Genomic DNA, 13786 nt, shown 5'->3' on the forward strand with positions numbered 1-13786 from the left:
GTCATAAAAAGTATCTGAACAAATAGAAAGGCAGTAGCCACGATCTTGCCCAAAAAGGCTTAATATACTTCGCAGCTAAAGACTTATGTAGAAATAATAATAATTGGTTAAATAAATAAATAAAAGTTTTAAAATAATAAATATGTAAATGTAATGCAATTCCCACTGTAATCCCAATAGGGTTTTTTTGTTTGTTTGTTTGTTTTGAATTGGAGTCTCACTCTCACCCAGACTGAAGGGCAGTGGCACGCTCCCAGCTGCTGCAGCCTCCACCTGCTGGGCTCCCGCAATTCTTCCTCCTCAGCCTTCCAAGTAGCTGGAACTACAGGCACGCACTACCACGCCCAGCTAATTTTTTGATTTATTGTAGAGACGAGGTCTCACCAAGTTCCCCGGGCGGGTCTCAAACCCGCGGGCTCAGACAATCCTCTCTCTTTGGCCTCCCAAAGTGCTGGGATTACAGGCTGAGCCATCGAGCCCAGCCCCAATAGGGTTTTTTGAGAGAAGGGTTTCTTGGTTGGGGATAGTAAAATTGATAAAATTTGCTTAAAATCAAATAGCATAATAAATGCCTGAAAATGGCAAGAAGGTCATGAAGAAGCCCGACTAGTGAGGGGGTTGCTGCCTCACTAGATGTAAAGCAAACTGTAAAGTTATGTCATGGAAATGGTGTGGGATTGGCGCAAGGGTAGACAATTGGATTTGTGGAACATAGTAGAAAGCCCAGTAACAGACCTCCGAAAACTTGGTCATGTGGGTATGACAAAGTAGTATTTCAGGTGAGAAAGAGATATTTCTTAATAGTCAATGTTGACGCCAATATTCTCACCTTCTTGGGGTAGAAAATGGAGACGAGCCATTGGGAGGAGGTGGAGGGAGAAGACCACCGTTGGGTGCTGTGATGCACCTCCTCGGGCCGGGGTGGGATTAGTCATCAGCTCCATCATTTCTCACCCAGGTGTGGCCATGGTGATGGCAGTGGAGGATAGCACGGTGCAGGTGGTGGTGCGTGTGCGGCCCCCCACACCCCGGGAGCTGGACAGTCAGCGGCGGCCTGTGGTCCAGGTGGTGGACGAGCGCGTGCTGGTGTTTAACCCCGAGGAGCCTGATGGGGGGTTCCCTGGCCTGAAATGGGGCGGGGCCCACGAAGGGCCCAAGAAGAAGAGCAAAGACCTTACGTTTGTCTTCGACCGGGTGTTCGGTGAAGCGGCCACCCAGCAGGATGTGTTCCAGCACACCACGCACAGCATCCTGGACGGCTTCCTGCAGGGCTACAACTGCTCGGGTGAGAGCCCGGCCAGTTTGGGCCTTGCTGTTCTGCGTGCCCCCGGGGAAGGATTCCAGGGCCTTCTGCACATGCCCGTCTCCCCCTGTGGGTCACAACACCTTGAGAGCTCTGACCCTTTCGTGCTCCTTCATTCATTCTCCCTTGTGTGAGGGTCTACTGGGCCCGGAGATACAAGAGCAAACTGGACAGGTGTGACTCCTGTCCTGACACAGCCTCAAAGGGGAAGTTGCTAATCAAAGTCACACCACACACGTGTGGTTCTAAACCTGGGTGAGCGATGCAAGGGACAGAAACAGCCACTGGAGGAGGAAGGGACAGCCCCACCCATGGCAGAGATCTGGTTGCCCTGAATCCACTGGCCTTTGGGGGGCCAGGACAGACACGTGGAGAATGTAGCGGCAGCAGCAGGAATGTGGGGGTACGAGTGGGTAGCAACATTCAGGGACCCTCCTCCCAATTCTGTCCTCTGTAGTGTTTGCCTACGGGGCCACTGGGGCCGGGAAGACACATACCATGCTGGGAAGGGAGGGGGACCCCGGCATCATGTACCTGACCACCATGGAACTGTACAGGCGACTTGAGGCCCACCAGGAGGAGAAGCACTTCGAGGTGCTCATCAGCTACCAGGAGGTAGGGCAGCCCCTCCCCGGCAGCCTCGCCCCTCCACACAGCCAAAGTGGGGAGTGGGCGGTGGAGTAGAGTGAGCAGGGGACTGCGCCAAGGGAAATGGAGAGCTGGGTCCCAGGGAGAGTCCAGGGCAGAGACAGATGGTGAGAGGCCACCTGAGACTCCTGCCATTGCGCGTGGCCCTGAGTGGGGCATGGCGCCTCCCAGCCGAGCCCTCCCTAGGCCTCCTCCTCGCTTTCCATTCTCTGCAGGTGTACAACGAGCAGGTCCACGACCTCCTGGAGCCCAAGGGGCCCCTTGCCATCCGCGAGGACCCCAACAAGGGGGTGGTGGTGCAAGGACTTTCTTTCCACCAGGTGAGGGATTAGGCTCGGTGGGATGAGCAGCCCCGCTAGCCTTCCCAGGCTCTATCCCAAGACCATCTGGGGGTGCTCTGGCTCCCGTGGTGATGGCAGCAGTGGCGGTAGCAAGGGGTGACCTTGGTTCCAAAGAACAACCCTTCCTGCTGGAGGATGAGTCTGGGGGAGCCCATAACCCCTCCTGGGTCTCTCTGCAGCCAGCCTCAGCCGAGCAGCTGCTGGAGATGCTGACCAGGGGCAACCGCAATCGCACGCAGCACCCCACAGACGCCAACGCCACGTCCTCCCGCTCCCACGCCATCTTCCAGGTGAGAGGAGTCATGGCTCAGAGCCTGAAGCGGGCTCTCCCGCCCAGCCACCTCTCACCCTTGCCGTCTGCCCCCAGATCTTCGTGAAGCAACAGGACCGGGTTCCAGGACTGTCCCAGGCTGTGCAGGTGGCCAAGATGAGCCTGATAGACCTGGCAGGCTCGGAGCGGGCATCCAGCACCCATGCTAAGGGGGAGCGGCTGCGGGAGGGGGCCAACATCAACCGCTCCCTGCTGGCCCTCATCAACGTCCTCAACGCCCTGGCAGACGCAAAGGTGAAACAGCCCAGACCGCATCCTCCCCAGGAGAGCGAGTGCCTGAACCCCAGGCCAAAGGCCTCCAGGCCCCAGCCCCATCCATGCTGCTACTTCACCCAACACCCACTCACTGCCCCCAGGGCCGCAAGACCCACGTGCCCTACCGGGACAGCAAGCTGACCCGCCTGCTCAAGGACTCGCTCGGGGGTAACTGCCGCACAGTGATGATCGCTGCCGTCAGCCCCTCTGGCCTGGCCCACGAGGACACGTACAACACCCTCAAGTACGCCGACCGCGCCAAGGAGATCAGGCTTTCGGTGCGTGATGCCGGGGCCGGCCTGAGCACCGGGGGAACTCCCAGCCAGGGAGCAGCAAGGGGCAGGAACCAGAGAGTACCCTCAGCCCCCTGTCCCCAAGGCAGAGGACAGATGGTCCCTAGGCTCTGTCTTCAGGGAGATTCCCTGTGATAGAAGCAACACTGTCCCTGCTCTTGGGTGGGGAGATGCCACCAGGGAGGTGGCAAGACGGTCTCAAAACTGCAGGAGACACAGGAGGGCCAAGCGTTGGCCAATGGTCAGGTTCAAACTTATTTTGAGCAGCAGGGCCATATTTTCAGCAAGACATAAAGCCCGACATAGGTTAACACAGATGACGCAAAGTTGCCGTGGTTTCTGCCACATCGTGTGGCCTACCTGCCTCCACCAGAGGTCTTGGCTCTCCTGGAGCCTGGCAAGGACAGCTTGGTCAGGGGATCAGGGGCCTCAGACTCAGAGGCAGCCTTCCGCCTCTTGCCGTGGTGTCTGACACGTTCTGGGTCTTGGCTGGTGAGTCTCCCACACGTGAGGGTGGGTCCTGGTGCTGTGAGCAAGATGCCTAGCACACTGCTTGGCCGTCTGAAGGGTGGATGAAGTGGCTTTGAATTAACAAACAGATCTTCTGTGCCCCATCTCAGCTAAAGAGCAACGTGATCAGCCTGGACTGTCACATCAGCCAGTATGCCACTATCTGCCAGCAGCTCCAGACTGAGGTGAGGTGCTGGCCTGGGGAGCGAGAGCCAGGGTGCAGTCGGGACGCTGCTGGCCCTCACCTCCCGTGCCCAGCGGGGCTTTAAGTGGCTGGGCTGCTTCCATTCCAGGTGGCCACTCTGAGAAAGAAGCTCCAGGAATATGAGGCAGGAGCCCGGTCCTTGAATCAGGACCCCCCAGTGCCCCCCACGTCAGGCCCACCACCTCAGTGAGTTCCACAGCTGTGCCGGCCTCCCTGCTGCAGCTTGGCCAGGACAGGGAGCCGGGCCCTCCAGCGCCTGGAGGGCGAGCGCCCCTGGTTTCTGTTCCATACCTAGGGCTGGGGTTCCCACCACAGCCCAGCAATGTATTAGTGAGTCCGTAGCACCAGCCCATATGAGCAGTATCTGCTGTTCAGGAGAAGGCGAACGTAGGGTGTGGGTGCCGTTGTTTCCTAAACCAGCAAGTCCCTGCTCCTTCTCCCACCTCAGCCCTGCCCACATATCACCCAAGCACCCATCCTGATGGGGTCTACTGCCTGGCTGCCCACTCCTGCTCTCCCCACCTGCTCCATATCCTGCCTCTCAAGCCCTCCTCTCCCCCTCAGGTTTTCCAGCTCCCCCTCACCACCCCACCCTCCTAGCCAGCCCTGTAGCCCAGAGCTCCCTTTGGGGCCTGAAGCCCCCCAAGAGGAGAGCCTGGGGACAGAGGCCCAGGTGGAGAGGATCATGGATGGGAACTCTTCAGACCAGGAACAGTCCCCAAAGGACAAGGACAAAGGCGCAGCTGAGGAGGTAGGACTTGGGGGCGTGAGGCCTGGGTGCCAGGAGGACTGTGGGCTGGTAGGATGTTGGAAGAAATGCCTCTGTCTGACTCAGAGTGCCTTCAGTCCTGGTCTCTACCTGGATGTCTTATGTTGTAGTCCTTAGGAGGCTTTCAGAGCCTGGGCAGGAAAGACCCATTATCTTCTAAAGCCTTGTGTGTCTGGAACAGACTGGGAGAAGGCAAGCCTCTCCCAGGACCTGGTCACCCAGGAGCTGTCATCCCGCTCTTGGAAGAGGGGAGGATCCTGGGAGCTGCTTATGGCAGGGCGGGGAGGCCGTCCTGGCTCCCACCTGTGCCTTCTTCCTTCTCTAGGTTCCAACCCAGAGGCCAGAACAGAAGCCCAAATGCCCACTGCCAGCGGCCCCTCACCTCACCCTACAGCCCCGACCAACCGTGGGCCACCCCGCGCCACAGAAGCCAGCCAGGGCCCCTTCTGAGGAGTAGGTGTCTTCTCGCTCTACTCGGGAGTCCAAGGGAGAGGTGGTGGTTCAGCCCCTGGGGGTGAGAGTTGGTGCTAAGCGCATCCCCATGGCCCTGCTTCTGTCTTGTTGTGAGTCCCATCTCTTTATCACCATTGTCCCCTGTCTGCTTTCAGCTCCTTGGTATTATCACCTACTCTGTTTCCTTCTCATCAGCTATTTATTCCTCCATGTCTTTGGCAGTCAGACGGGGGAGGGAAGCAGAACACCAGCGTGCACCCAGACAGCTGGTAGACAGAGGGTAGGGCAGCACAGCCTGGGCTCGTGCACTGCTTTCCAGTCCAAGGGCCAAGCTGCCCATCCGTGGCACAGAGGGGAGCCCAGGGAAGCCGAGGGCGGGGGCAGGAAGGCGGCCTGCCTGAGTCAGGTGTTTGTCATGTGTCTGCACCAACAGACTGGAGTGGCTATTTTTTCTCCTACGTAAATACAAACCCCCACTCAAAGCCAGTGTGGCGGGCGGGGGACTGTTAATGAAGAGATGCTGTTGGTATTCTTGCCCGTGGCCCCTGTGCACAAGTGCCCTGCCCCTTGGCTTTGCCCTGCCACCCGCCCCCCCCAGCACGCTTCATGCCAGGCAGTATATTTCAAGCTTCTGGACAGAAGGGCCTGTTTAATTTTATTTCTTGTTAGGGAGTGTCTGTTCCCGACTCAGCAAAAACGCTGCAGCCTGAATAATCAGCAGCTCATTATCTGTTCCTGCTGCCGACTTGCTGGGGCCCTGGAGAGGTCAGGGCATGCTAGGGGGCTGTTCCCTGACCCCCCAGGGAACAGCCATGGGCTCCTGCAGATGATGCAGGTCTCTCTGCTTGGCCTCCCTCACTCCGAGGAGAGGGCCACAGGGCCTCTCAGTTCTGTTCTGCCCTGGTTTTGCAGTCTCCCATAAGTTGCTTCAACCTTGGCTGTGATTTGGGCATCACAGCCCTCAGTCTCCCAACTTCTTGGGGATGAAGTGCTAATAAGATGTGACAGAAGACCCCAAGTGTCAGGGGTTGCAGAACATTCCAGATCATCTCCATATTTGGAAACATTCTGACACCCAGATAATTGAAAATAATCTCTCTTTGACTTTAGAATTTAGAATCTTGGACCACTGGGGCACTGTGTAGATCTCAGACTTTCCAGTTCAGTGATTTTTCAGAGTTCTCTTTAGCTGCAAAGTTCTTTCTTCTAATGAAATCTTATACTGAAGTCTAATGCATAGAACGGACAAAGCAGCATTGCTCTATCTGGTGGGTCTTTGAAATCAAATCCGAAAGCCCTTAACTTAGACTAACCCCTCTTTTGTCAGATGGGGAGCCAAGGCCTCTGCCCAGGGTCACAAGCAAGAGGGACGGGTCCAGACCCCGGACCTCCGCCCTCCTCAGCAGCCTAATCTTCCAGATAGCGTGTGGCTTGGGCAGACACGGAATGGGCTCTGCTGTGTCCTTTTTAATTTACATCCTGCCTTCTTTCAGAAGGGCCTGGAGGCTGCTTTCTAAAATGAGTTTGCGTTCCCTGGGCACACACAGGCTGAGGGCAGTGGTGGGGGGCCTCAGAGATGTCCAGGCAGGTGGAGCCACCTGAGGATAAATCATTTTCCCTGAATAATCCCCACCAAGGTAATTGTGTTTATTCTTTTATCATACGTATGCCCTACAGAAAGGGAATTTGCTTTATTAGAATCTAAATTTACCACATCAATAATCGCATTACCCTCATAATTTCCTTCACGTAGCTCCCTAGTGCCTGTGAACTACATGTGACTACACATGTGCTTTTTCAGAACTCCAGCCCTCCAATAAAAAGCCTGGACAGAATGGTTTCTGGGGTCTCCTCAGAACCAAGGGCAGCACAGTCTGTCTTATGGAATCGCCTCTTTCCCTAACAAGGCCAATGGTATGACTTCCATTTTGCAGAAAACAATAGCTAAACTTACATGCTTATCACATGCCAAGAGTTCTTTGTATATAAAGTAACTATCTTTTTTGTGTGGGTCAGAGTCTCACTCTTGCCTAGCCTAGAGGGATTACAGGTGTGAGCCACCACACTGGGCTTCTCATATGGGTTATTTTATAGCTGAGCATGGTGACTCATGCCTTTAATCCCAGCACTTTGGGAGGCGGAGGCGAGAGGATTGCCTGAGCACACGGGTTCGAGACCAGTCTGGGCAACATGTGAAGCCTTGTCTCTACAATTAAAAAAACAAATTAGCTGGGCATGGGGGTGCATGCCTGTAGTTCCAGCTACTTGGAAGGATCACCTGAGCCCAGCAGTTCAAGCTTTCAGTGGCTGTGAGCATGCCACTGTACTCCAGCCTGGGTGACAGAGTGAGACTTTGTCTCAAAAAACAGAAAACAAGCCGGGCTCGGTGGCTCAGCCTGTAATCCCATGCCTTGGGAGGCTGAGGTGAGTGGATCGCCTGAGCCCGCGGGTTCGAGACCCGCCTGAGCAACTTGGTGAGACCTCATCTCTACAATAAATCAAAAAATCAGCCGGACATGGTAGCGCATGCCTGTAATTCCGGCTATTCGGAAGGCTGAGGCGGAAGGATCGGCAGAGCCCAGCAGGTCGAGGCTGCGGTGGCCGGGAGCGGCCACTGCACTCCAGTCTGGGCGACAGAGTGAGACTCCAACTCAAAAAAAAAAAAACAAAAACAGAACACAAAACAAAAAAACCCTATGAGGGAGTGCATTGGTTATTCCCATTTTAAAATCGTGGAGGCTGAGGTTAACCAGGGTACCCCAGGAAGGTATAGTGGGGGATGTTGGGGCCAGGCTTTGAGCAGGGAGCTGGCAATCTGGCTTGTGCTGGGTCTTGTTGCTCCCTTGCATTGTCTCGAGGACAAATCATCTTACGGTCACAGCACTGGTAAGGGACAGAGCTGAGGGGAAACTCAGACCTGCCGAGGCCAAGACCAAGGCCCCTTAGAGCCCTTTCCCCACTTCCCAGGATGCTGTTGTTATCATGGGGCATCTTTAGTGGGTGACACCATTACCTGTGGCCGCATTGGCCAGCCTTAGCCTGCCACCAAGATGTGGCAGCAGGAGCTATGACTGGAAAGGTGGCGAGGCGGTGGCCAGTCTGCAGCCCCACAAGAGAGAGCCAGGTGACCAGCCCGGGTGTGCTTCTCAGCCACACCTGGAGTGACAGAGGATGCCGGCCAGGCTGGGTCTGAGTGGGGGTGGGGTTCCCCTCCACTCTGTTCCAGGTTGGCCCTGCAGGTGCTGCATCTGGCCCAGCGACAATACTCCCTTCTCCAAGCAGCCAACCTCTTGACCCCCGAGATGATCACGGAGTTTGAGACCCTGCAGCAGCTGGTGCAAGAGGGAAAAACTGAGCCCGGGGCAGAGGCTCTCAGGACACCCGGCCTAGCCAAGGGGGCACCTCTGGCCCAGGAGCTTTGTTCAGAGTCAAGTGAGTCCTGCCACTGCTCTGCCCTGCCTGTGGGTGCCATCTCCAGGGCCCAGCTGCGGCCAAGGGGTAGCTGGGGACATCAGCTGCTGGGCTATGCTGCGGGGTCGTGGACTTGAGCATAGAGATCCCCGGACCTGAGAAGTCAGGGGCTCCTTTGGGCCTCTAGCGTCTGGCTCCCCAAAACCTACAGGTTCCTCTTTCTGGCCAGTCCCTGATGCCCCCGGCCCTTCTCTCTGCCCAGAGGCTCCAGGATACTCTGGCCCTGTGACCCGGACCATGGCCAGGCAGTGGAGTGGTCCCATGCACACTCTGGGGATCCCAGCTGGGCCCGAACACACCCCAGCCCAGGCATCCCGGGGGCCTGTGGAGAAGAAGAGGAGGAGGAAACCAAGCCCCTCGGAGCCAGGCAGTCCCCCAGTCCCCCAGCGGGGCACCAAGCGCCAGTGCCAATCCTTCCTGCCCTGCCTGAGGAGGGGCTCTCTGCCTGAGGCCCCGTCTTCATTCGGGCCCAGCACCCCCAAAGGAGGAAGGGCCTCCTCCCCCTGCCATTCCCCTCGCTTCTGCCCGGCCACGGTCATCAAACGCCGGGCACCCCTGGGCCCTTCCGCCATGCAGAACTGCTCCACCCCGCTGGCCCTGCCCACCCAGGACCTCAATGCCACCTTCGAAGTCTCCAAGGAAACCCCCTCAAAACTCAGTTTCCACGAGTGTGCTGGCTGGGAGAAAGTCCCACGGGAGCTGAGCAGGGAAGAGCAGCCCTTCGTTCCCAGGTGGGTCTCCCAGCCTTGCTCCGACCACCCCGGAGGAGGTCAGGATGTTGCCAAGAAGTGTGGAGGACAGCCTGACTCGTGGAGCCAGGACACGGGGCAGGTGCTGCGAGTTTCCCTGTGCCTGTGCTCAGCTTCACTCCCAGGCTCCGGGAGGCTTCTGGAGCCCTGCCTTAGCTATCCTTGCTACAAGGCTGCCACCCTGCTGACTTGGGGCATGCTTGCGGGTAGCATGGGAAGTATCAGCAGGGAACAGGGGAGCACCAGGGAAGCCCAACACTATCTGCTTCTCTGCTCCACCTCGGCCCCTTGGCCTGGGCTGAGGTCTGTGTCCCACGGTGTCCTATGCTTCTGCCCCTTCCACCCCCAGATCTTGCCCCTGCCAGCCCAGCACCTGCCACAGGGGAAGGATCCTCAGGAAGCTTTAGTCAATGTTTCCCAGGGAGATGATGGAGCTGTCACCCTCGCCTTCCACCCACATGGCCGGTGTGCACATGACCCCTCAGGATAGTCCAAGGCCAGAACAAGTGGCAGACTGCCCTGGGCAGGGAGGCAGAGGCGGCAGGCTGCCGCCCGCCCCCACCCTCCACGGCCTGGGCATCAGCTCCTATAACAAGCTCGGCGCCGGGCAGGTGGAAGGGTGAAATTGTTTGAACTCCAGTTCCCCAGACGCACCAGAAACTGACATCTGGATGTTCTCCCAGTGCAGGCCTGTCACTCAGCTGTCAGCCGACCGAGTGAGGCAGGGAGAGGAACCCACCTTTTGTGGGAAGAGGCCTCTGAGGTCACCTCGTCCAGCCAGCCTCCCCCTCGCCCCGAGCTGGGGGCTAGAGGAAGCAGCCGGTCCACTCTAGTCCCTTCTGACCTGCCTCCCTGCCTCCCTCCCCAGTGCACCTGTGTTCCTGTTCACTGAGAAGGGCCCCAGGCCAGCAGCTTCCCTCCCTGGGGCCTCAGCCTGCAAGAAGAGGCGCACTGCCAGGTGAGGTTTGAAAGTGCGGTGAGTAGGGGGGAAGTTGTCCCTAGGGCTGTGGACACTGGGCCAAACACAGGCCCCAGCGAGTCTCTGGGCCCTGCGGAGCGAGCTGAGGTCCTGTGAGCAGGGCCAGGTCTCGTTCTCTCCCTGAGGTTCCCTTGGCCCTTGCTGTGCCGAGTGACCCCAGAGCTGAAGGGGCCACAGGCCCTGAGCCACAAAGGAGACACTTGCAGTTCACCAGTGACCCCAGTGACCCTCACGACCACTTCCCTCCTGCAGCCCAAACTCCACAAGGCTTTCCTCCCTGGCTGCCTCTCCTACCCTCAGGTCTGGCCCTGGAAGCTCTGTCCATGTCCTGCCTCCCGTGTTCCCAAGGCGTGGTGCCCCCAGGACACAGCCCCATAGTCCACGGCATGGCAGTAGCCATCCCACCTTCCTTCCCTCCCTCAGCTCCTCAGCTTCCCAGGGCCGCAGCCGCATTGCCCGTCTCCCCAGCAGCACCCTGAAGAGGCCAGCTAGGCCTCTTGCCATCCCAGGTGACTGGCATTGGGGACAGGGAGGGGTGGCCTGGGCCACGGTGGCAGATGAAGACGGGAAGTAGGGGGCACAAGGTGGGCTGAGACCAGGTGGGAGGAGGGCCTGGGGTACTGTGAGCATCCCAGGGGCCCTGACGGGAGAGGCAAGAGATGGGCAGGGGCAGGGGACAGTGGGACAGAGCCTCACTCTTCTCCTTCCTCCCTGCATCCCCATCCGCTGGCCTGCAGAGCTGCCTGTGAGTCCTCTCCGTCCTAGTGACCGGAGGAGCGAGAAGGGACTCCCTGGGGCTGGGAGAGTGCCACCAGCTGGGAACTGCATTGCCAAGGCATCCTGACCAACGTGCGGTGTCCTGATCCCCCAGCCCCTCCGGCTGGCCATCCCTGCTTGGTCCTGGAGCCCCTTCCCCCTCCCCCAGGTGCCTTGACCTGCCCTCCTCACCTGGAGCCCTGAGTGCCAGGGCCTGCCTTATTAACACCCTCCCCAGCCACCCGACCTGCCACCCATCCTTCTTATTAATCTGTTGCGCTCAGCGTCTCAGCATGTACATATCTGTGAGTGCTAACACGTTGCTGTTTCAAGGGTGCTGCCACGTTCTCCCTCGTTTATGACGTCCGTGCAGGCAGGTGTCTGACTGACGCAGGGCCCTGCACAGGATGGCCGAGGCAGTGGAGGCGTGCGGACGGGGTGAGGAGGGGCCTGCTTGGCTCTTCCCGGCTTCCGAGAGGGAGGTCTTCAGCCTCACACCACAGCCTGGGTGGGAGCTCTGGTCCTTGCTGTGGTCCTGGAGACGATGCGGATGCTGATGGTGGGTTGACGGCCACGTGAAAACAGGCTGTGGCCCTTACCTGCAGCAGCGGGATGCCCACACTGTGCACACAGAGTGAGGAAGAAAGGGAGTCGGTCTTCATGCACTTCTGGAGGAAACGTGGGCTTCCCTGGGTTCAATCCTTTGGATCCTTTATTTCTGCATATACACACATATATACGTGTGGATGTAGGTATATTTTTGCTATCATGATTAATAAACTGCCTCCAGCCCTGAGCACACGTCTCTGTATACCTGGGTAGGATGGCAGTACCGCCCCTTTCTCACCTACCTGCTCCCCAAGACCTGCAGACACTTCTGAGCATAGAAAGCAGTTTCAGTGGGCACGGTCATGCCTGTCATCCCTGCACTTTGGGAGCCGCAGGCATGAGGATTGCCTGAGCTCAGGAGTTCGAGACCAGCCTGGACAACTTGGTAAGACCTTATCTCTGCAATAAATCAAGAAAATTAGCCAGCTGTCTTGGCGCACACCCGTGGCTCAAGGTACTTGGGAGGCTGAGTTGGAAGGATCATCTGAGCCCAGGAGGTTGAGGCCACAGTGGCCATGACTGTGCCACTGCACTCCAGCCTGGGTGACAGTGAGACCTCGACTCAAAAAAAATAAGCAGTTCCCTCAAGGCCTCCTCTGGAGGCCTGAGGTCTGGGCCTAGGCTAAGCTCTCACCTTTCCTCCAGGCACCCCAAGGGCCCCTCTCCTCGGTGTGTTTAGAAGCGACTACACCTGGCGGCGGGGGAGGGGGGGTTGCTAGGAGTCCTGCCTTCAGGGAGCACATCCTAGTTCCCTGGGTGAGGCTTCAGGCCAAGCCCCTCCAGCCTGAGCCCAGCGCAGCCTGCCCCACCCTCACCCAGCCATGGGTTTGCCTCTGCTCTCCCCATGAAGACATGCTTGGCTGAGCGAATAATAGTGTAAACAAAATCACAGGAGTCTGTGTTTAACCTGCTCCTGAAAACAAACATGTTAGAGATATTTAGCACATTGTGAGTGGTGTGCAAATAATGCTGATTTCCAACCCTTCCTGGCCGTTGCGGGCCACCGCCTCCCTGCTCAGCACCATCCTGCCCAGCGCCAGCGCTTTCTGGAGTAAAGGGGCCACAAGGAGAGCATCGCCGCAGCCAGGTCGCTGCACAAGCTTTGTCACCTCGCGGGGCAAGTGCTGAGGACACAGGCTGGCAAAGCTTTGCAGACCTCACCCAGCGAGCTGGCCAGCCTCCGGCCCAGGCCTGCCTCCTTCGGAAGTGAACAGACATTGCTTCTTCCCCAAGAGCCCTGGGTTCCAGCCTTGCCAATTAGCTTTAATGAGTTTCTACCCTATGGGCGGTGAAGCCCGAGCTTCGCATCATCTGTGGCCCTCAGCGCCCTGGCATGGCGCCTTGACCCCCGGAGGCCTCACTGAACCCATCAGATTCCAACGGAATCACTTCCCGTTTCCTGGGGCCCCCACCCATGTCGTCTTGCTTGATCACCACTGACACCCATGCAAGTGTGGAGGCAGTGGGCGCAGGGCGAGACAGCTGGTAGCGAGGGCCAGAGGGCAGCCTTTGCACAGCGTGGTCCCTGCACCCGGCACAACTCACCCTAGTGGGGCCAGCTCGCAGGTGGAGGAGGTCACCCCTGACAAACACGGCCTGCCACCGGCCCTGCGCTCAGTAAACGTGCATGGCTCTGCGGTGCAAAATGTGCTCTCGGCGATCCACTAAGTACACAAGGACTGTGCCAGTGAGTTGAGCGTGTGTGGCTCCGCCCTCCATCACCGGGTCAGAGTCTCCGAGTGGCAGCCACCCGGGAGGCAGCCTGGCTGGTCCAAGCTTTGCAGGGAGCTGACAGTCGGCTCCCAGCTGACCTCCATGGACGGCAATGAGACAAGGATTGGATTGTTCCTCCATAAAGAGAGCCAGCCACGAGACGTGGCGATCAATGTCTCCCCAGCCGCTGCAGCCCAGCCCGGCCAAACGCCCCTTTCCGCCTCCCACTTAATCCTGCTCTTTGGCCTTGAAGGCCAGGAAAACCCCTCCCCGCTTCCTCATGATTAAATAGGATCTGTCGAGGGGACAGGGCTTTCTCTCTGGGACCTGCACACAGCCCTCAGCTTGGCCCCGTGGGGACTTCATCACCCCATGGGGCTCCTCGGTAGCTTCCAACCCGG

General features: G+C 58.1%; 1 protein-coding gene across 1 annotated transcript; it reads left to right on the forward strand.

Annotated features, from left to right (window-relative positions):
- Positions 1 to 964: 964 nt before the first annotated feature.
- KIF18B (kinesin family member 18B) lies at positions 965 to 11151 on the forward strand. The gene is made up of 15 exons (XM_008056540.2): positions 965 to 1285; positions 1761 to 1918; positions 2167 to 2271; positions 2472 to 2582; positions 2660 to 2857; positions 2980 to 3156; positions 3792 to 3866; positions 3975 to 4072; positions 4487 to 4637; positions 4981 to 5108; positions 8335 to 8540; positions 8749 to 9310; positions 10197 to 10286; positions 10731 to 10816; positions 11045 to 11151. Exons 1-15 carry the CDS (start codon positions 967 to 969, stop codon positions 11149 to 11151), a joined length of 2571 nt encoding a protein of 856 aa, XP_008054731.2. The 5' UTR covers positions 965 to 966.
- Positions 11152 to 13786: the final 2635 nt, after the last annotated feature.

The sequence above is a fragment of the Carlito syrichta genome, unplaced genomic scaffold (assembly GCF_000164805.1).
Source record: "Carlito syrichta isolate Samal-C Ts95f unplaced genomic scaffold, Tarsius_syrichta-2.0.1 Scaffold302391, whole genome shotgun sequence".
In the NCBI taxonomy this organism is placed as follows: domain Eukaryota; kingdom Metazoa; phylum Chordata; class Mammalia; order Primates; family Tarsiidae; genus Carlito; species Carlito syrichta.